Source organism: Narcine bancroftii, chromosome 10, assembly GCF_036971445.1.
Source record: "Narcine bancroftii isolate sNarBan1 chromosome 10, sNarBan1.hap1, whole genome shotgun sequence".
NCBI lineage: Eukaryota > Metazoa > Chordata > Chondrichthyes > Torpediniformes > Narcinidae > Narcine > Narcine bancroftii.
Genome location: NC_091478.1, coordinates 69,003,268 through 69,026,046, shown reverse-complemented (window position 1 = coordinate 69,026,046; position 22,779 = coordinate 69,003,268). Strand labels below are relative to the sequence as shown.

Here is a 22,779-nt window from a genome sequence, read left to right as displayed (position 1 = left end):
TTAGCCCGTTCTGGTCCACCATCCTGTCCATTTCCCGCTGGAAGACCGCGACACCATTTGTGACCCCGAATGGTACCCTGAGAAATTGATATAGCCGCCCATTCGCTTCAAAGGCCGTGAATGGTCGGTCCTCGCAGCGGATCGGGAGCTGGTGGTAGGCCGAACGTAGGTCAATAGTGGAGAAAATGCGGTACTGGGCGATCTGGTTCACCACATCCGTGATGCGTGGCAGGGGGTACGCATCCAGGAGTGTGAAGCGGTTAATGGTCTGGCTATAGTCGAACACCATCCGTAGTTTTTCCCCATTCTTGACAACCACCACCTGGGCTCTCCAGGGGCTTGAACTGGGTTCGATGATGCCCTCATCCAGCAATCTACGCACCTCACTCCTAATGAATTGCCTGTTTTCGTAACAATATTGCCGACTTTTGGTGGCCACAGGCTTCCAGCCAGGGGTGAGGTTTGCGAAGAGTGCTGGCGGGGCAATCCGGAGTGTGGAAAGGCCGCAGGATTGGCCCCGGGGCACGGGGGCGGGTTGCTCGGGTGCTTCGGGAGTGGGGCGATGGCAGACCGAGAGGGGGGCGTGGGGTCCCCCAAAGTGTAGGGACACCGTTTGGAACTGACACTGGAAGTCTAATCCCAGCAACACTGGGGCGCACAATTGGGGAAGGACGAATAATTTAAAGTGGGTGACCGTCACGCCCTGTACTTCCAGCGTGGCGATGCAATACCCCTTTATCCCAGTCGAGTGCGACCTCGTCGCTAATGAGATCCTCTGGGTAGTGGGGATAATGTCAAGTCCCCAACGGAGGGCCAGATCTGGCTGGATAAAACTGTCAGTTGACCCAGAGTCAAATAAGCAATTGGTGTAGTGTCCATGCACTTTAATCAGTTCCATTGCTCTGGTGAGGGGATGAGAGCATTGCTGGTTTAATGTTATTGAAGCAGTTGACAGGCGAGTTTTGCGCGATGACGTCACGCAACGGGATGACGTAGTCAACGCTCGAGGAGCAGGTTGGATAACCTCCCGGAAGTGCTGTTGTGGCGGGTGAATGGTAAGTAGTGGGGTTTGTAGTTGTTCGCGATCGGCGGTCGGGCCCTGGCGGTCGTCAGCGATGGACGCTAGGGTGAGCACCTGGTTGGCCGCGGGGGTGGCTGCGGCGGCGGTAGCGTCGGCCCCGGGGGTGTCTGTGGCGGCGGCAGCAGCGGCGGTAGCGTCGGCCCCGGGGGTGGCCGTGGCGGCGGCAGCAGCAGCGGCGGTAGCGTCGGCCCCGGGGGTGTCCGTGGCGGCGGCAGCAGCGGCGGTAGCGTCGGCCCCGGGGGTGTCCGTGGCGGCGGCAGCAGCGGCGGTAGCGTCGGCCCCGTGGGTGGCTGTGGCGGCGGCAGCAGCGGCGGTAGTGTCAAGTGTTCCGCACGGGGGCGAGAGGCAGGCCATCACCATGGTTGCGACGGTAGGTTGCCCCTTCCGGGTTCGGCGTCTCCGTGACGTCAGGCGTTGCCGTGCAGGGGAGCCCTCGCTCTCATTGGACGAGAGCTCTGGGGAAGAAGAGTTTGAATGGGATAGTGGCGGTTGAGCTTCACACGAGGCACTGTGTTTGCTGGCGGCCATTTTAGACCTACAGACTGCAGCAAAGTGGCCCTTTTTAAGGCACTTCTGGCACCTGGCTTTTCTTGCTGGGCACTGGGACCTGCTGTGCTTGTCCCTCCCGCAGAAATAACATTTCGGGTTCGCAGGGGGCAGGGTAGCAGCAGCCGACAGGCCGTCAGGGGTAGGGTAGAAGGGCACTCTACTCACATCGGAACGAGGGGTCCAGTCCCTAGAGAGCTCGGTGGACTTTAAGGCTGCATCCTCCATTGTGATTGCAATCCGGGCCACGTCCTCTAGTTTTTCTACCCCTTGTTCGAGCAAGCGCAGCCTCACTTCGTTCGATCGGAGCCCGGCCACATAGGCATCCCGGACGAGATCGTTTGTGATCTCGGCAGCAGTTTTGTCCACACAGTTACAGTCCTTGCCCAATGCCTTTAATACTTGTAAATATGCCCTGCTGGACTCGCCGGGCTGTTGCTTCCTCGACGCAAGCATGAGCCGGGCATGAACTCTGTTCACCGGTTGATCATACAGTTCCTTCAGTACCTTTATGGCTGCGGTGTAAGTGGTCTCATCCTGGATGTTCTCGTAGACTCTCAAGGACACCATAGACAGCAATGCTGTTAGACGCTGGTTATCCTCCTCTACCTGAATGAATCTCAGGAAGTTTTCAAAGTTCAGCAGCCAGAACTTAAAGGCTTTGAAGGCTGTAGCTGATGTGGGTCGATATCAAGTTTTTCTGGCCGAGTTAAACGCTCCATCCCTTTCAAAAAAAATTCTTTTTGCTAATAAAATTGTAGAGCTCGTCGAAAGAACCAAAGACTTGTTGATCCAAACCAAGGCTTTTATTAGCAAAAGACCGGAGCTCTTCACAGGTGGCCGACCAGTCCGGAATGATCCGACCTGGCTAGGGACACAACCCTTTAAGGCCCAAACAATAGGTGTGGCTTAGCTCTCAGCCAATCGCTGTAAGCACAGTCTAGATACAGTAACTATATACACTATGTACATTGGTGATAGATCTGTACTATCACACCCTCAGAGATCAACAAATAATTTTGTTTTTATGTCCTTCTTACAATGTTTTGCTTTTGCTATAAAGCAAAATGATTTTAAATTATTAAAAGATTAACTTCAGCTTGTAAAAATCTTCCAAGATATCTTGAAGATGGAAAGATTATTCTTTCTGCAACTCAAACTGGATTTGTAGCTTCTGCAAATTCAGTTCTTTAGAGCAGCCATTCTCAACCTATTTTAGCTATAGCCCCCATGGGACTCTGCTCAAAGTTTGTGGGCCTCCTTCCCTGTGAAGCAGTAATTTAGTTGGTTTCTTCTGTTCTTCTCTCCTACTGACTACATTAAAAAAAAATTATGATTTCCGAAAGAATGGCTGCTTCAGGTGATTAATGGAGTTACGCAGTCAGTCCTTCTCCATTTCACCCTTGTATACTTCAGCAAATATGAACAGATAAAATGTTTCACGGGGATTAACAAATTAATTTTGGTAACCTCATCTGAAATTGCAGTTCCAGCTATTATTTTTTTGCTGTAGCAATTTGGGGAATTGATGAAGAAAGCAAGCAATAATACTGGGCAAGTGCAAGTGACCTTGAGGAAGATATCTCTCCCTAGATGTTTATGGATAATATTTTTGTAATCTGTTGTATTCCAGTGTTTCAGAAGTAATATGTGATTAATAACTGCATTGGAATGTCCTTAACTTTCAAAATTGAAACTCCCCTTATTTATAAATCAAGAAATCTTCTTATGGCAAAAGATTGTCTAAATTGTTTTCTGTTTTTAAGGAGGAAGACCTTTGGGCATAAATCTTGGGAAGAACAAGCTCTCAAGGGACGCTGCAGCTGATTACGTAGAAGGAGTCCGAGGGCTGGGTCCATTAGCTGACTACCTGGTTGTGAATGTGTCCAGTCCAAACACCCCAGGCTTAAGAGCACTTCAGGCCAAGGAAGAGCTCCGCAGTCTGTTAGAAAAGGTCATTAAGGCTTTCTCTTTGTGTTTGATAAAGTGGCTAAATCCAAGATATCCTGTGGCTCACTAGCATGGCACTTTCAGGCAATGGTCAGAATTTATAATTCTTAATGTCTACCCAACGGTGGTTAGTATTTAGTTGTGCCAGGGGCCAGTATGGGTCCCTGATCTTGGCAGCAGTGACCTGTCTGTGGTCCGAATATACTTGATGTCTGCCATTTTAGATTCAAGATTCCTTTAATGTCACGTAATAGTACAGAATATGTAATATTACACAAAATTTCCTTCTGCCTGCCCTAAACCAAAGAGTCACCATTAGTATTGCCCAGCACCCCTTACAGTAAGAGAAAGAGAAGCAAAAGAGAATCCCTTCAGAGTCACTATGTAGTGCTCCCACAGCCTCTGCAGTCGCACAGAATCGGGTTTGATTCATTGGCATCCCGAGCTCCAGATCCAAACCTCCAACCCTATCAGGAGATTTTCAGCAGGCGAAGCCCTTCGAGAACCCCTCTTGCCCTCAGCACCCTCTCAAATCCTGGCTCTGATACCTGGTTTCCATAAGCCCGTCTCCTCTAGCCTGTGCGGGTCCCCCGGCTGCAAGTCGCCTTCATCCTGTGTGTCCCTCAGCCGCTGAACCACCACCGTGGTCACAATCTGTAGGGTTGTCTCTTCTGTTGCGATTTCTGTACTAATTATCTTTTTAGGTAATGATAGAAAGGGATAATCTGAAAGTCAAACGGAAACCAGCTGTACTTCTGAAAATCGCTCCAGACCTGACAGCTGAAGATAAAAAAGATATCGCCTGTGTTGTAGCAGAGGTGAGGACAAAATGATTGCATCTCGAGTGCAGCAGGGTTGTTTTCCATGTGCACAGCTGGATCATGGTTCCATGCCTGCAGAAATGAACCAATGTGTTGATTGACTTTGGATTACCTTAAATTTTTAAGTGGAATTGTTAAAATGAGCTTTCCATTGGGGCAAAGGCTATGAAGGGAATTCCAGTGTAACCCATTGTCCCGCTGATTTAGTTAATGTTAACTTTTCACATTCCAGGTGTTTGGAGTGCGGTACATATTTTTTCTTCTGTGTTTCACAAAATGTGCCAAAGCATTGGGTGAACGGTGTCCACTTTTTCATGTGTTATCTCAATTATTAGAAATTGATAGGTATGGAATAGTCAGGGTGTCAAAGGTTATGGGGAGAAGGCAGGAGAGTGGGTCTGAGTGGGGGAATGGATCAGCTCATGATGAAATGGTGGAGCGGACTTGACAGGCTGAATGGCCTGCTCCTGCTTCTATACCTTGTGGCCTGAGGTGTGGTCTTATCCAGCTCCAGTGTGTAACCTTCCCATCAGTGTGCTCTGTTCTACTCTCAGCTAGGGGTTGATGGTCTTATCGTCACAAACACAACAGTCAGCAGGCCGAAGACTCTTCAGGACCCACAGCAGACTCAGGGTGGTGGCTTAAGTGGAGTGCCTCTCAGGGAAATGTCTACAAAAACTGTGAATGAGATGTATTCACTTACTGAAGGTATTCATCAGTAATTCTGATTGAACATGATTTAATACAATGACTAAATGCTTGATGTTAGCAATGTAGTTAAAAGTTTGGAACCAATTTATTATTTCAAATGCATTGGGCTGAAACAGTGTTCCCAAAACCAATAATTTGCTCTGTGGTGTTGTTGCAGAGTTCTCAGTAAGTGAATGTGCTTTGTTCCACTTCCTCCACCCCTGGGGGAATCGATGAGTATCCCTCCAATTCTCTCTGGTTGTGTATGATTGTCAAGTTAAATCATCCTTTAATTTCTGCAGTCCAGTAAAATCCACCAGTGAGAGGGAACTTTTCTCTTCCACTTCAGATGAGGTTTAATTACCTACCAAAGGATTTGAAATGAAATGGAAAGCTTCACGAATTGAAAACAATCCACCTCTGCTGAACCATGGACTAAAGATCCAGAGATTTGAACACAATGTTTTGGTTTCTCTGTAATTTTCTGGTACTTAACTACAGTGGTTATTGTTCAGTTGTAATCCTTGACAAAATATGATCAATAGGTTTGATTGTGGGGCCATCAGAAGTGGTCTTGACCCACTATTGACACTCTAAAGCAGGGGTGTCAAACTCAAATTCACAGAGGGCCAAAATTAAAAAACTTGGACTAAGTCGTGGGCCAAACTAAATATTTATTGAAAATTTTCAACAACATCTGCATGTTTTCTCTTCTTTCAACATATGTTTTTTTTTGTTTTGTTTTTTTTTAATTTTTTATTTTTCACACCATAAATCACATTAGCCATGATATACACTTTTTCTTTTTCACACATATACAGTGACTTATTCTCCCCCCCCCCCTCCTCCCAAGCCACCCCCCCACCCCCCCCCTCTCATCCATTTTAGGTATACAATCTAGGTTGCATTAAGCCAGTCAGACAATGTTGTCATTCAACAAAAATACACCAGAAATTCTACTGAGTCCATTCTTTTCTTTCCTTCTCCTTCCATCAACTTAGGTAATGTTTGTCCACGGTAGGTTTTCGCTATTGTATTTAATGTAAGGCTCCCATACTTGTTCGAATATTTCAATATTATTTCTTAAACTATATGTTATTTTTTCTAATGGAATACATTTATTCATTTCTATATACCATAGTTGTATTTTCAAATTATCTTCCAATTTCCAGGTTGACATAATACATTTTTTTGCTACGGCTAGGGCTATCTTAACAAATCTTTTTTGTGCATCCTCCAAATCAATTCCAAATTCTTTGTTTGTTATGTTACTTAGGAGAAAGATCTCTGGATTCTTTGGTATATTGTTTTCTGTTATTTTATTTAATATCTGACTGAGATCATCCCAAAATTTTTCTACTCTCTCACGTGTCCAGATTGCATGAATTGTTGTTCCCATTTCTTTTTTACTTCGAAAACATCTATCAGATACTGTTGGGTCCCATTTATTTAACTTTTGCGGTGTAATGTATAGTCTGTGTAACCAATTATATTGTATCATACGTAGCCTCGTATTTGTTGTATTTCTCATCGTTCCAGAACATAATTTCTCCCATGTTTCCTTTTTTATCTTTATATTTAAATCTTGTTCCCATTTTTGTTTAGTTTTACCATTTGTTTCCTCATTCTCCTTTTCTTGCAGTTTAATATACATATTTGTTATAAATCTTTTGATTAACATTGTATCTGTAATCACATATTCAAGGTTACTTCCCTCTGGTAAACTCAAATTGCTTCCTAATTTATCTTTCAAGTAGGATCTCAGTTGGTAATATGCCAGCGCTGTATCTCCAGTTATATTGTACTTGTCTCTCATTTGTTCAAAGGATAAGAATCTACTTCCTGAAAAACAATTTTCTATTCTTTTAATCCCTTTTTTTCCCATTTTCTAAAGGAAAGGTTGTCTATTGTAAAAGGGAGTAGCTTATTTTGCGTCAATATTAGTTTTGGTAATTGATAATTTATTTTATTTCTTTCTACATGAATCTTCTTCCAAATATTGAGGAGATGATGTAATACTGGAGAACTTCTATGTTGTACCAATTTTTCATCCCATTTATATAATACGTGTTCAGGTATCTTTTCCCCTATTTTATCTAATTCTAATCTCGTCCAGTCTGGTTTTTCCCTTGTTTGATAAAAATCTGATAGGTATCTTAATTGTGCGGCTCTATAATAATTTTTGAAGTTTGGCAATTGTAAGCCTCCTTGTTTATACCATTCTGTTAATTTATCTAGTGCTATCCTCGGTTTCACCCCTCTCCATAAAAATTTCCTTATTATTTTCTTTAACTCTTTGAAGAATTTTTCTGTCAGTTGTATTGGCAATGCCTGAAATAAGTATAGTATCCTTGGAAAAATGTTCATTTTAATACAGTTTATCCTTCCTATCAGTGTTAGTGGTAGATCTTTCCAATGCTCTAAATCGTCCTGTAATTTTTTCATTAGTGGATTGTAATTGAGTTTATATAATTGGCCTAGATTTTTGTTTATTTGTACACCTAGGTATCTTATTGCCTGCATTTGCCATCTGAATGGAGATTCCTTCTTAAATTTTGAGAAATCCGCATTATTCATAGGCATTGCTTCACTTTTATTTACGTTTATCTTGTAACCCGACACTTCTCCATATTCCTTCAATTTCTTATATAATTCTTTTATTGATAGTTCTGGTTCTGTTAAGTACACTATAACATCATCCGCAAATAGACTGATTTTATATTCCCTGTCTTTTATTTTTATTCCTTTTATATTATTATCTATTCTTATCAATTCTGCTAGTGGTTCTATAGCTAGCGCAAACAATAAAGGTGATAGTGGGCATCCCTGCCGCGTTGACCTGCTTAAGTTAAATTGCTTTGATACATGTCCCTTTACTGTCACTTTCGCTAATGGTCCCTTATATAATGCTTTAATCCAATTAATATACTTCTCCGGTAAACTGAATTTTTGCAATACTTTGAACAAATAATTCCATTCTACTCTGTCGAAGGCCTTCTCTGCGTCTAAAGCAACTGCTACTGTAGGTGCTTTATTCCCTTCTACTGCATGAATTAAGTTAATAAATTTACAAATATTGTCTGTTGTGCGTCTTTTTTTGATAAATCCAGTTTGGTCTAAATTTACCATTTTCGGTACCTGTTCTGCTAATCTGTTTGCTAATAGTTTAGCAATTATCTTATAATCTGTGTTTAGCAAAGATATTGGTCTATATGACGCTGGTGAGAGTGGATCTTTCCCTTGTTTTAATATTACTGTAATTATTGCTGTTTTACATGAATCTGGTAAGTTTTGTGTCTCATCAATCTGGTTGATTACATCCAGGAGGGGCGGTATTAATAAGTCTTTAAATGTTTTGTAGAATTCTATTGGAAATCCATCCTCCCCTGGTGTCTTATTATTTGGTAATTTTTTTTATTATCTCTTGTATTTCTACTGTTCCAAATGGTTCTGTTAATTTATTTTGTTCCTCTATTTGTAGTTTTGGTAGTTCAATTTTAGTCAGAAATTCATCTATTTTCCCTTCTTTCCCTTCGTTTTCAGTTCGGTATAACTGTTCATAGAATTCTCTAAAGTTTTCCTTAATTTCTTTTGGATTATATGTAATTTGTTTGTCTTTTTTCCTTGATGCCAATACCATTTTCTTAGCTTGCTCTGTCTTAAGCTGCCATGCTAGGATTTTGTGCGTTTTTTCACCTAGTTCATAATATTTCTGTTTTGTCTTCATTATATTCTTCTCTACCTTATATGTTTGTAATGTTTCATATTTTATTTTTTTATCTGCCAATTCTCTTCTTTTAGTTGTATCTTCCTTCATTGCTAATTTTTTTTCTATGTTTACTATTTCCCTTTCCAACTGCTCTGTTTCCTGATTATAGTCCTTCTTCATCTTGGTTACATAACTTATTATTTGCCCTCTAATGAATGCTTTCATTGCGTCCCATAGTATAAACTTATCTTCCACTGATTCCGTATTTACTTCAAAATCCATTTTTAATTGTTTTTCAATAAATTCTCTAAAATCCTGTCTTTTAAGTAGCATGGGGTTTAATCTCCATCTATACATTCTTGGAGGGATGTCCTCTAGCTTTACTGTCAATATTAAGGGTGAATAGTCCGATAGCATTCTCGCTTTATATTCTGTTTTTCTTACTCTATCCTGCATACTAGCTGATAACAAAAATAGGTCTATTCTTGAGTATGTTTTATGTCTAGCCGAGTAGTATGAGTATTCCTTTTCTTTTGGGTTTTGTTTCCTCCATATATCCAAAAGCTTCATTTCTTGCATTGATTTAATTATAAATTTGGTTACTTTGTTCTTCCTGTTAATTTTTTTCCCCGTTTTATCCATATTTTGATCCAAATTCAGGTTGAAATCCCCTCCTATTAGTATGTTCCCTTGCGTATTAGCTAGCTTCAAAAAGATATCTTGCATAAACTTTTGATCTTCTTCGTTAAGTAGATTCCAAAACTCCGAATATATCTGACATTTTATCATAACATATCTCCCTGCTGGATCTATTATTTCCTCTTCTATTTTAAATGGCACCTTTTTACTAATTAATATAGCCACTCCTCTTGCTTTTGAATTATACGATGCTGCTGTTACATGTCCTACCCAATCTCTCTTTAATTTCTTGTGCTCCAATTCAGTTAAGTGTGTTTCTTGGACAAATGCTATATCAATTTTTTTCCTTTTTCAGTAGATTTAGTAGTTTCTTCCTTTTAATTTGGTTATGTATTCCATTAATATTTAAAGTCATATAGTTCAGCGTAGCCATTTTATATTTTGTTTATCTTCCCTTTCCGTTTTTCCATCATTACCTTTCCTCCTTTTCCATTTCTGTTTTCTTATTTTCAACTCTTTATAAGACAACATTCCTACAACATCCAACATTTTTCTTATTCTCCTATTTCTATTTTCTTTATCCCCAATCTCCCCTTCCCCTCCTGAGTTGTCCTTTATCCCTTGTCGGACAACCACATCTCCCCTCTCCATTTGGATTTGCGAATCCACTCGCAAGCGTCAACTGATTTTGCAGTGACCGCTATTTCCCCCCACCCAGCCCCCCCCTCCAGAAAAGATTTCACTTTTCATATGTCACAAAGGTCACTCTTTTAATTCCCTCCTTATTCTCTCTATTCCATTACCTTCCCTTATTAATTCTTGTCTATACTATCTATATTTTCCTCTAAGTACAGATACATTCACGTATGCACATTGTCTCTATTCACTCTTATACCTCTTTACCCGCATACATTTCAATCGTGATCATTACCCGTCTTCATCCCTCAGTCTATTTTTGTCTTTACCCACATACATATCAATCGTGATCATTTTTACTCTCATTACCCGTCTTCATCCCTCAGTCTATTTTTGTAATTGTTCTGCAAATTTTCGTGCTTCTTCTGGATCCGAGAATAGTCTGTTTTGTTGTCCTGGAATAAATATTTTCAATACCGCTGGATGCTTTAGTATAAATTTATACCCTTTCTTCCATAAAATCGCCTTTGCTGTATTGAACTCTTTTCTCTTCTTTAGGAGTTCAAAACTTTTATCTGGATAAATGAAGATTTTTTGCCCTTTATACTCCAGTGGTTTGTTGCCCTCTCTTACTTTTTCCATTGTCTTCTCCAGTACCTTTTCTCTTGTAGTATATCTTAGGAATTTTACTACAATAGATCTTGGTTTTTGTTGTGGTTGTGGTTTAGAGGCCAATGCTCTATGTGCCCTTTCTATTTCCATTTCTTGCTGTAGTTCTGGACATCCTAGGGTCTTAGGGATCCACTCTTTTATAAACTCCCTCATATTCTTGCCTTCTTCATCTTCCTTAAGGCCCACTATCTTTATGTTATTTCTTCTGTTATAATTTTCCATTATATCTATTTTTTGAGCTAGTAGTTCTTGTGTCTCTTTAGTTTTTTTATTAGATTCCTCCAATTTCTTTTTTAAGTCTTCTACCTCCATTTCTGCTGCTATTGCCCGCTCTTCCATCTTGTCCATTTTCTTTCCCATTTCTGTTAAGGTCATATTTTATTCACTTTCTCTTCTGTGTTGTTTATTCTTCTTCTTAAATCATTAAATTCCTGTGTTTGCCATTCTTTAAATGACTCCATGTATCCTCTAACAAGAGAAAGTATATCCTTTACCTTGCCTTTCCCTTCTTCTAATTCACTGTACTCTTCCTCTTCTTCTTCCTCTGGGTTGGCCATCTGTTGTTTCTTTGTTGCCCTTTTCTTCTCTTCTTTCTTGTTTCCATTGTCTTCTGTGGTCTCTTCTTGCTGCAGGTGTTCTGCAGCTGTCGTTGCCGGCTGTGGAGATCGACTCCCCAGCTGGTCCCCCCTCCCGTCGGTGTGTTTTTTTTTCATGCGCGGTTGCGCACTTTTACTCGGCTCTGCGAGCCATTTTTGTAGTCCTATTTCTACCGACCTGAGGAAGCGGGCTTCTCTCTCCACATCGGGCCTCTTCGGACAGGTAAGGCCTTCTCTTTCTTCCTCCGTTGTCTTCTCTTCCTCTCTTCTTACTGTTGATTTTGATTTTTCTTTTTTTGTCGCCATCTTCTTTCCACCTTTATACTCACTTTTCTTTAACTTTTATTTCTGTGCCTTTGTATTTTCTCTTGTTTTTCCCGACTTTTCTGGAGAGGGCTGGAGTTCACCGTCCAGCCACTACTCCATCACGTGACTCCTCTGTTCTTTCAACATATGTAATGTTAAACTTTTTCTTATTAAAATAAATGTTTAATAATAGTTTGGGTTAAACTCTTTCCAGAAGAAGCATTAACAAATGAGAAATAAAATATTCAATAAATAATATTTCTCTATAGTCTTTAAGCTCCTTTTAAATGTATTTTTTTCACAAGCCAACAAGTCAAAAAAATAACAACTTGCTTCAATGAAAATCCAATCTGTCAACTATGAACAGTCCAAAGTTAATCAAAGAAAATATTAATCCAAGCTTAGCTTGCTACACTGTGATTTACTCTGATGCACCTGGGTCTAAACCAGGTACTTGGCATCTCTTCTTAGATGCAAGTTCATCAAACTCTGGGGTCAGAGTTTGCCTCCCACCTGTCTTGAAAGGTCCTGTTTTCTGTCTTTCGTTTGGCCATTTTCCGTAAGGGGTTTATTACGTGTGAGTTGGGCGACAGGTCGCAGATGCTAATGAAAGTAAAGAGAGGAGGTTGGGGCGATTAGCGGGCTGACGGGCCGGCGCCAACGCATTTGCAGAGCATTCTGGGATTTGTAGTATTAGCTGTGCATGCGCTATACTGGCATGGCAGCCAGCGGGCCAGCTCTAATACATATTTGATTGATCTTGCGGGCCAAATATAATTATATCATGGGCCAAATTTGGCCCACGGGCCTGAGTTTGACATGTGTGCTCTAGAGCTTCCAGCAAGATTTGTGGTAAAATTATGATTATAGCATTCCCTTTCCAACCCCAGGGCATGGACCCAATTCTAACTTTGCCACCTTGTCACAAACAAGATCAACGAGAATAGCACAGAGGGGGTTGATGCTCTCTTGTCTACAGACTTCTGATGGTTCTTTTAGTTGTAGAAGAAGAAAAGATAATGATTTTGAGGGTGATGTATTTGGGAGACTATATTAGTCGCCCTCCTTTGAATTTGTATTCAGCATGACCTTATTACAGTGGTGGAGAATCTTCGATGCATAATCCCTTCAAAGTATGACATAACGTTGATATTCCTATCACATACAAATCTGATCTAATGAGCCTTATAGCTGATTTGTTTTCTAGGAAGAGTCCCAATTATTGGAGTGGGTGGAATTAGTAATGGAGCTGATGTCCTTGAGAAGATTCGGGCTGGAGCCACCTTGATCCAGCTGTACACAGCCTTTACATATCAAGGGCCTCCTGTGGTATGCAAAATCAAACGGGAATTAGAGGAGCTGTTAAAGTAAGTTTTTTTTTTAAACTGTTCCAACGTCACTCTTCTTTACATAACGTCACCAGGCTGATCTATAACTGGATCTTTTGAATTGTGGCAACTGGAAAATCATCAACCACATCACTCTGATAGTGAGATGATCACAACTGGACACAATACTCTTAAGTAAAGTGTTTTGTAAAGTTGCAACATAATGTCCCAACTTGTATATTCTGTGCCCTGACTTGTGAGGGCGGCACAGTTAGCATAGCAGTTACCGCAACACCTTTACAGAGCCAGTGATTGGGACTGGACCAGAGTTAGAATTCTGCACTTTCTGTAAGGAGTTTGTACATTCTCCCTGTGTCTGCATGGGTTTTTTCCGGGGGCTCCTGTTTTCTCCCACCATTCAAAATGTACTGGGGGTATAGGATAATTGGGTGTAAATTGGGCAGCACGGACTTGTGGGCCAAAATGGCCTGTTACTGTGCTGTATATTTAAATTTTTTTAATTGAATCCCTTCTTAACTACCTTATTGAACCCCAAGATCTATCTGTTCATTAACATTCCTTAGTGCCCTACTATTTAATAAACACATGGTACTTCATTTGGCTTCCCAAAATGTGTCACCTTGCACTTGTCGGTACTAAATTCCATCTTTCAGCACCACCCAGCCCAACTTTCCATCTGATCTAAGCCTGTCATAGCCTTGGACAAACTTCCTTGCTATCCACAACACCACCAACTTTTGTGTCATCTGAAAATGTGCTCGTCATACTGTCTACATTAGCATCCTAGTTGTAAATATCTGTCTCAAAGAACAGTGGTTTCAGCACTGATCCCTGTGACGCTTCACTGATCACGGACTTCCAATCAGAATAACGTCCTTCCACACCTCTGCCAGCTAATACCAAGCTAACTTTGGATTCCACGTGCCTTTATCTCTTGGACCAGCCTAACATGCAGAACTTTATCAAATTACTTACTCAAGTCCTACTCTTGTATCTGTCGCCTTCCCAGGCTCTCTCTATCTCTCTTCCCTTTTCCCGCTGTCTCCTTTCACAGAACTAAATTCAAGTCTCATCTTTCCTCTTATCACATACATTTAACACCTTTTGTTGGTCTGGATTCCTCCCCCTGCCATTCTTCAGTCCTTATTCAGATGCCTTCCTGTTCTCTGAAGAAGGGCTCAGGCCTAAAATGTTGATCATATATCTTTACCTCCTTTGGATGCTGCGAGACCAGCTGAGATACCTCAGGATTTCTGTGTGTGTTTTAGACTATGTCTACTGCCCTATCTTCATAGTTATCTCTTCAAACAAATTCAAACACACCAGTGACGTAGGGGTAGCTTTCATCTAACCCTGGGAATTTATCAACCCTGACATAACACCTTCTTCTTCATACTGACCTGCTCCAGCTTCTCTATATATCCCTCTTGAAATCACTAACTGTCACATCCTTCTCCATGGTGTTCATTTAGGACCTCATCCTTATTGTCTGTCTGCTTTGATCCTTAGTTATCCTCTTGCTCTTGGCATACTTAAAGAAAAACTTGGGCTTCTTTCTTGCCAAGGATAATTTTGTGGATTTTTTTTTCTCTTTTAAGTTCACTCCTTCAGGATTTATATTTCTCAGTCTTTGTCCTTAACTGCATATTCCTGCCAAATGTTTCTCTTTTAATTGAATGTAATTTTGAATTTTAGAGTTACAAGTAATAGGCTCTTCCAGCCCACAAGCCCGTGCTGCCCAAATACACCAATTAACCTATAGCCCCAGTACATTTTGAAGGGTGGGAGGAAACTGGACCACCCAGAGGAAATCCATGTAGACAAGGGGAGACTCCATACAGAGAGCACCAGATTCAAACCCATGTCGCTGCTGCTGTAGCTTTGTGCTAGCCTCTATGCTAACTGTGACATTCCTGATTCTTTTTACTTAATTAAACTTTCAATATATTTCATTATCCCAACTTCTCTAGACTTCCTTTTAAAAGACCCCCACTTTTCAGGTATTACTTTACCCAAAAGCCTCTGATCCCAATTCACTCTCACTGGCTCCTGTCTTACATGACTGAAATTACCCTTCTATCCCATTTCAAGATCTTGATTTGTGGGTAGAACATTACAGCACAGTACAAGCCCATCAGGTAATGATGTTGTGCCGACTTGTACTGTATTTACAAAAAAAAATCCTCCATACTTCATAACCCTCTACTTTTATCTCATCAATGTGCCTGTCTAAGAGGCTCTTAAATGCTCCGATTTTTCCAGCCTCTTATGTATTCCAGGCACTCACAACTTTATTTTTTCAGAAAAAATCTTACCCCTAAACTTTTCTCTCTTCACTTTGTACAGATGTCCTCTGCTGTTTGCTACTCCCACTATGGAAAAAATGATGTTGACTGTCTACCTTATCTATGCCCCTCATAATCTTATTAAGTCACCTCTCATCCTTCTTTGCTCCAGGAAAAAAGCACCAGCTCTGCTAACCTTACTTTGTAGGACATATTTTCTAATCCAGGCAATATCCTGGTAAATCTACTCTGCACCCTCTCCATAGCTTCCACATCTTTCCTGTAATGTGACCAGACTGAACAGAATATTCTAAATGTGATCTCACCAGAGATTTATAGAGCTGCAACGTCACCTCACGACTCCTTTTTTTGTTTTTTAAATTTTTTTATTTTTCATTTGCATCAATACATGTATATAATTCTTCATCGTATAACAATACAATGTAATAAAAATTATACAAAATTAAATATTTTTTCTTTTTATTCCCCCACCCCCCCAAAAGAAAAAGAAAAGAGAGAAAACACCTGAATTTATTCATCATTCACTATTCATGTATTCCTAACATATCCTGTACATATTAATTGGGAGGAGTGGGTGTTATGGATGATGTGGATGGACTCCTATTGAGTCCGTGTATGGTTTCCAAATCATATAAAAATTCTCAAGTTGATTCCTTAAATTATATAATCTTTTCCATGCCATCTATCCAACCTTATAAAATTATCTACCTTCCATGTTACTGCCATACATTTCTGAGCCACCGCTATTGCTACACTCAAATATTTTTGTTAATATTTGTCTAACTTCAATTTAGTATCACCAAGCAAAAATATTTTGGGATCTTTTGGTAACTGTATCTTCGCCTCACGACTCCTGAACTCAATCCCTCGATAAGTGAAGCCCAGCATCCCATATGCATTCTTAACTACCCTATCAAACTGCGCAGTGACCTTGAGAGATCAATGAATTTGGACCCCAAGGTCCCTCTATTCTTCCACATCGTTAAGTATCCTACCATTAACTATGTTCTCTGCCTTCAAGTTTGATCTTTCTATAACTTCTTGAACCTTAAAGAATTATGCTCACTATTCCCAAAGTGTTCTCCCACTTTCTTAGATAAGATAAGGTCAGGCACTGCTTCATCTCTAAGAGGACTATCCATTTATTGTCTCAAATAACTTCCTTGACTGCACTTAACAAATTCTATCCCATCTAAGTCTCTTGCACATAGTTAATATTAAGTGTAAAATTCCCCTCTGCTATATCTCTATTGCTCCTAGATTTTTTTTTATGATTTACATAAATATCTGTGCCTCTAATTCCCGCTGACTACTGGGAGACTGATCGTATAATACAGCAAGCTGACCATTATTCCTAAATTCAAGCCATTTGGCTTCACTTACTGATCCCTGTGGAATATCCTCTTTAAGTACTGCTGTTGTTCTTCTTAATCAATAATGCAACACCGCCTTCAACTTTTGCTCTCTCCTCTTTCACACAGGCAACATCTGTCCCTGAAATTTAAATTTAAATTTACAAATATAGCACAGTAATAGGACCTCTCTGCCGACAAGCCTGTTCAGCCAGTTACATCCAATTGACCTGCAACCCCGGTACATTTTGAACAGTGAGAGGAAACTGGAGCATATGAAGGAAACCCACACAGACAAGGGAGGAACATACAAATTCATTACAGACAGTGCAAAATCGAACCCCCATCCTGCTCCCTGGAGCTGTAACCGTTGCGATAACCACACCATTAAATATTCAGCTGCCAGTTCTGCCTCGAACATGATTCCACTAACATTATGATTTCAGACAAAGCTTGTCTGACTCATTGCATTAAAGTAAATCCAACTGGGATCTTCAGCCCTCCTCTGCTCCTTTAAAAGCCCTACATTCTGGATTTGCTTCATTTATCTTTGTTTTTCTCTCCACTTATTGAATGAATTAAAACATGAACAAATGGGATCAATTAATTATATTTGCCTCAAGTATCTAAGTCCCACAGTTGAAGTTTTTCTTGTGGCTATAATTGTGCAGTCTCAGGCTTTGTTACCAGTAAAACCATAGTTCTTCATGAGAGATAAGTTCTATTTACTTTTGAAGGGAACAAGGATTTTCCAGTATTGCTGACGCAGTTGGTGCAGATCACAGGCCTGGGATGGACACAGATCGCGGACTTGCAGTGGATAACATTCAAGGTGCTCTTGCTTCTGAAATCGAGGCAGCCACCACATAGAAAGTCCTGAAGGAAGAGCAGCGATAAGGTGGCTAAATCGGCATGAGAAGATCATCTCAGCAGCATCAAGATTGCTGATGACAGTCTTTGAAAAAGTTAATGCCTGGGCAAAATAATAAGTGGAAGGAGTTTTTGATAAATCTGCTTCATCAAAATTTTAAAGAGTATGGAATATTGTATCCCTCTCTCACCTTTGTGCTTTTTTTTTGTACCATTAAGTAGATAAATAAATCAATCTGGATATATCCCACTGCAGTTACACAAATATCAGATTTGTGAAGCTGAAGGAGATTGACAGCAGGCAATACTGAGCTGAAGGGCCTGTATGTCTCTGAAACACTCTGATTGATGTCATCTAATGAACATCAGTTCTGGAAATGTAAGGCCATTGCAAAACTGAGTCACTTTGGAGTCAACTGTATGCCCCCTTCCTCTATATTGTGTTCCACCTTTAACTATTACTCTGTATTGATCACTTCCATTGTGTCCTAAAATCTGCAGAGCTTCAGTTCAGCTCTTGCTGTACATCAGTGAAATTTCAAACAAGCCTTTCAAAAATGGCAGCAACCAACCTAAGGCACGCACCAGTCATTTCACCAGTTTGGAGATAGCTTTGTAAGGAAACTGATTTGCCTCCACTCTTTACCAAGGGAAGTGGCTGCAGGAAAGGGCATCTCTCACAGCTCCAACTTGTCCTCCCAGTGATCAGACTGGAAGCACAAATGCTGTGGAATATGGGCCCTCCAAGAAGCCTGGAAAATGTTAAAATTTTCCTCTCCAGATTGGTCTGTAGAAAGCTGCACAGGTTTTGGGGATTGCCTCATTCTCTAAAGGTGCTCTGCTCATCCATCTGAGTGTGACCTCAATAGCACCGGTGGTCACTGGTCAGATAAATATTGCATACATTTCTATCCCTGCATTTCCGCTGAAGTCATTGTTGCAGGATAATGGCAGAGGTTATCTGATATCACATCATGGGGACTTCTGAGACTAGTATTTCATTCGATCTTGTATTTTCAGTTTAGATGCTCTTGACATTCCTGTTAAATCAGCGCAGTTAGAGGGGATAACATGAAAGATATTTTTTAATATCAAAATGTAGTGAATGGATAAAATAATGCAGTTTTATATATTTCAAAGCATGTAACTAAGTGACCAATTATTTCCATTCTAGGTGGTCATTACAGATTATAGATTCTGGCCTTTTGCCAATCATTTCTCTCAGACATCCAGGAGATCAGCTGAGGTCATTTGCAAATACCTTGAGCTTTACTTTCTTCTAGTGGTTCTACTTAATTCCTTCCCAGCAATTGTACTACCTGTTCCTCTGAATGAACTTGGCTTCTCTCTCCAGCACCATGTGCTCTGATCAATCTGGCTCCATTCACAGATGAGTAGTGAACATTTATACTTATAAACAATATACTGCATCAATAGTAGCCTGGTGCAGTCACTGACATGTCCAACACTGGGTAGAATATTACAATTGGTTGTATTCATTATTCACTTGTGCTTAGTATCCAGGTTTGACACAAGTATCACTGAAATACAGCAGGGTTCTCATTATTATGTCCTGTATTGTGGAAGCAGTTCGATAATAGCTTTGAGCCTCGATACAGCAGAATCAATCAAAGTGCAATTACAGAACATCCAACTTCAGATATTGAACATTGGCAGTGCAACAGATCTGGAAAGAAACAAGATGTTGGACATACTCTGCAGATCAGGTAGCATTAATGTTGTATAAGGCAAATAATGTTTTAGAACACCTCAGCACTGTACAGGTCCTTTGGCCCTCCATATTGTGCCAACCTATATATTCCTATCAAAAAGAAACTAAGCCCTTCCTACCTCCTAACCCTCTATTTTGGGTCAAAGTCCTTTCATCAGAATGGATTTCTCCTGAAACAACTTTGCTGACGGTCCTTGTAAATTACAACTTACAATAAATCTTTTTAAACCAGACTTAATGGATTTTTACTGCTCTGCTACTGGTTTCAAAGAGTTGATGCCTCTAGAGACAGTATTCACAGCATTTCATATAAATGTTAGGCTGTAATTATTTACAACACTACAATATAAATATTTGAGTAAGGTCATTATGAAAAAAAGAATAATTTGGAAATCCTTATAAAATACAGTTAAGCACCAATGTCTATCTTTCACTTTAATGAAGCCAGACTAGCAGATTTTCAGATTTCTATTAATATTCAGACACAGTTCTAATTTTTTTTTTGCATGCTACATGGTATAATAATACACTTCCAGTTAACCCAGAAAGATTAAAGGAAGTGTGGGTGCCCACAAGTTTCAAATGAACATGGGAAAACAGCCAGATAAGTTTCAAGAGAATGTAGGAACAGAATAAGGTGAGTTTTGAGGGAACATAGGAATTAGTGCAGCAATGAATTCAAAGAGAGCACACGAATTTTAAAGGAAGCAGAGGATGAGAGCCCTGGTGGAGTTAAAGAGAGCATGAAACTGGTGAGATATAGGATTATTAATGCCTGGTATATTAGGATGCAAGAACTGGCTCTGGTTGAAGGGTAGGTAGGAACCAAGACTGGTACGTTAAAATGAACATAGTAAGGGAGCTATATTGTCTAACCATTAGTTGGTTGGCTGTAACCAGATTTACACACTTTTAGAGGGGAAAGTTTAAGTGCTCCATCAATAGAATTACACCTGAATGGGCTTCAGATCTCTGTTCAATCATTGATGTTGAGAATGCTGATCTGTCTGATGGCATGTTACATCCCTTTACTGTGTACTCAAAATTCTCAGTCATTTTCCGCAGCCATTCAAAATGGGGGCATATGCACCAGCCCCCTCCCCTACCTGGGGCCAAAGATTGAAATCATAAAATGTTTTTTATGTATTTTTGTGGTGCTACACCACTGGCCTACTGCAGGGGGCAACCTCTGTACCTGGAGGAGTGTAAGGGGATAGAACAACACGGCAGGCTGTCAAGCAGTGGACTGGATCAAGCCCCACCCAGTCGGGTGTCAATCACCCTCCGGGATACAAGTCTGCGCCGGCCTCCCGAGGCCTCACTCAGAGTTACTACAGCCGCAGCCAGCCTGGCTCTGTGGAAGTCTTTGTGGATTAAAGCCTGCTGTACAGTCTTTACCTTGTGTGTGTCTGATTCTGTCTGCAGACGCCAGCGTTGAGATCAGGCAAGCGTGAAACGGGCAATTGCATTGCAGAACAGACAAACGCCAGGGATAAATCCTTGCAAGTACGAAATTGTTTAGTGTCCTGGTTAGGAGTGGTCTAGTGTGAAAGCCCAAACCCCTATTCCTATCCCGGACACTGAACTGCCGATTTATTGGAATGCAAGTGTGAAAGGGGCTTAAGGCTGCAACAAATCCATGAGCTCCAACCGTCCTGGTTTTCATGCCATTGGAATTAGTTGGTCGATTTGTGAAGTATTGTGTGCTTCTTGGAGTACACAGGCGTCTTCGCTCTCTGGATCAACGGAACAAAGGCCACCATCCCCAGTGACAAGGGATAGCCACTACGACGATAAATACTGCTATGTTCATTTAAGAATGTCTTCGGCACCCTGTTTCAGTAGAAATGTATACAAATCATAGCAAGAAAACATTTAATGATACATTATCCTTCCAGATTCTTTTTGAAATAGCATTTGACTGACGTTTCCATTATTACACAGAAAGAAGTCATAACGAAAATGAAGTCAAAGTCTTACATTTCTTAATTGTTCTAAATTTTTTAAATTTAAATTTCGATATACAACATGTAAACAGGCCGTTTCGACCCACGCCGGTGCCGCCCAATTACAGCGGATTGACCTACACCCCTGCTACGTTTCGAAGGTGGGGGGAACCGGAACCCCGGGGCAAATCCACGCGCACACGGCGAGAATGGACAGGCCGCGCGGGATATGAACCCATGTCCTGATTTTGGTGCTGTACCTGCATGGCGCTAACCGCTATGTTAACTGTGCCATCGTTTCTTAAACAGCCCTCCAAACCAAAGATTTAATTTTAAAACACGACTCGAAAGGAGCTATAAATATGACTGAGCAGTCTAAAGCTCTGTAGTCATGATGCATGGTTGTTGCTGCAGGTCATTGGAGCACAGCAAGCTCCCACAAACACGTTCACTGGAGGATAACTTTTTTTCCCAGGAAGTCAGTGATAATTGTACCCTTCCTGCACAGTTCCTGAAAGGCAGTATTAGTGCGCCATGGCTACCCGGATTCCCCATCTCCGGGGGTGAACGAGCATCCATCCAACCAGGGACGCGTGCTGACGTTAACTTCAAAAGGATGTTGTGTCAGGAGGAAAATTTGAAGATGTTGGATGACTTTGGAAAAGGTGGTCTCTGTCATCAGTCGGAAAGCGGTGGAGCCCTGCAGGAAAACGAAGGCCTTAGACTTTCAGGTTTTTTTTTTCAGACCATGTCGGAAAATTTTTGTGGAATAATTAGTGCATTTCTTTGCGGAACCTCCGGTCCCTGACGCTGTCGGTAATAAAGTTAAAGTAACTGTTGGAGGCCAGGAATCAAAATGCAAAGAAGAAGGTGCGCCAACGGCAGTCGCGGGTATTGGCCACCACAAAGGTGGTGATGGGACTGGAGGAGGCGGCGAACGCGATGGTCGGGACGGCGATGGTTTTTGCGGCTTCGATGTCGGCGCGACGGCCGGGGGAAGGTGCCTGATTCGATCAAGACCTTGAATTTCTTGGAACGGCGGCGGATGGTGCTGAAGGACAGCACGTTGACCACCCACGTGGCGGCCTAGAGGGTGAAGTCGAAGGCAGGGAAGAGCAGCAGGACGTTCCAGCCCGATACCTTCGAAGCCGTGGCCACGACCGCGTTGTTGCACATGCGGCTCCAATCGTTGGACCCCAGAGTGAAGTGGTCGCTGACCGGTAAGGCCGCCAGCCACGAACAGCAGATGATGGCCCCCATCCTCTTGTGGGTGAGCAGCAAGTTCTTGTGCTGGGGTTTCAGGATGGCCACGCTCTGTAGCAGAAAGATGAACACAAAGGTGCGGCCGGCGAACACCGGTCCGACCAGGTGGCAGGACTGGCTGCCTCCCCTGGTCGAGTGTCCCTGGGCCCAGGCGGACGGCTCTCCCCCGCTCACGATCTCGGTGTCGACGGAAAAGGGAACAACCAGGGCGAGAAAGACCCTCAGGTAACGGTGTGTGGTGCGCAATTGTCTAACCCCCAAGGAGCAGAGTGTGATGGCATTGCCTAGAACCTTCGCACAAGCCGGGAAGGTCAT

General features: G+C 41.5%; 2 protein-coding genes across 2 annotated transcripts in view; one reads left to right on the top strand and one right to left on the bottom strand.

The window, feature by feature from the left end:
- dhodh (dihydroorotate dehydrogenase) overlaps window positions 1-19,486 on the top strand; it is a 35,055-nt gene extending 15,569 nt beyond the window's left edge. Inside the window, exons 5-9 of the mRNA XM_069901268.1 lie at window positions 3,394-3,581; window positions 4,282-4,395; window positions 4,953-5,106; window positions 12,854-13,013; window positions 17,391-19,486. Coding sequence (XP_069757369.1) covers window positions 3,394-3,581; window positions 4,282-4,395; window positions 4,953-5,106; window positions 12,854-13,013; window positions 17,391-17,523 — 749 coding nt within the window. The 3' untranslated portion in view covers window positions 17,524-19,486. The remainder of the gene's footprint in view (window positions 1-3,393; window positions 3,582-4,281; window positions 4,396-4,952; window positions 5,107-12,853; window positions 13,014-17,390) is intronic.
- A 2,488-nt stretch (window positions 19,487-21,974) lies between these two features.
- On the bottom strand, window positions 21,975-22,779 carry LOC138743836 (uncharacterized). Its single transcript, XM_069899438.1, is given in 2 exon segments — window positions 21,975-22,209; window positions 22,211-22,779. Coding segments are annotated over 2 exon segments (804 nt in total).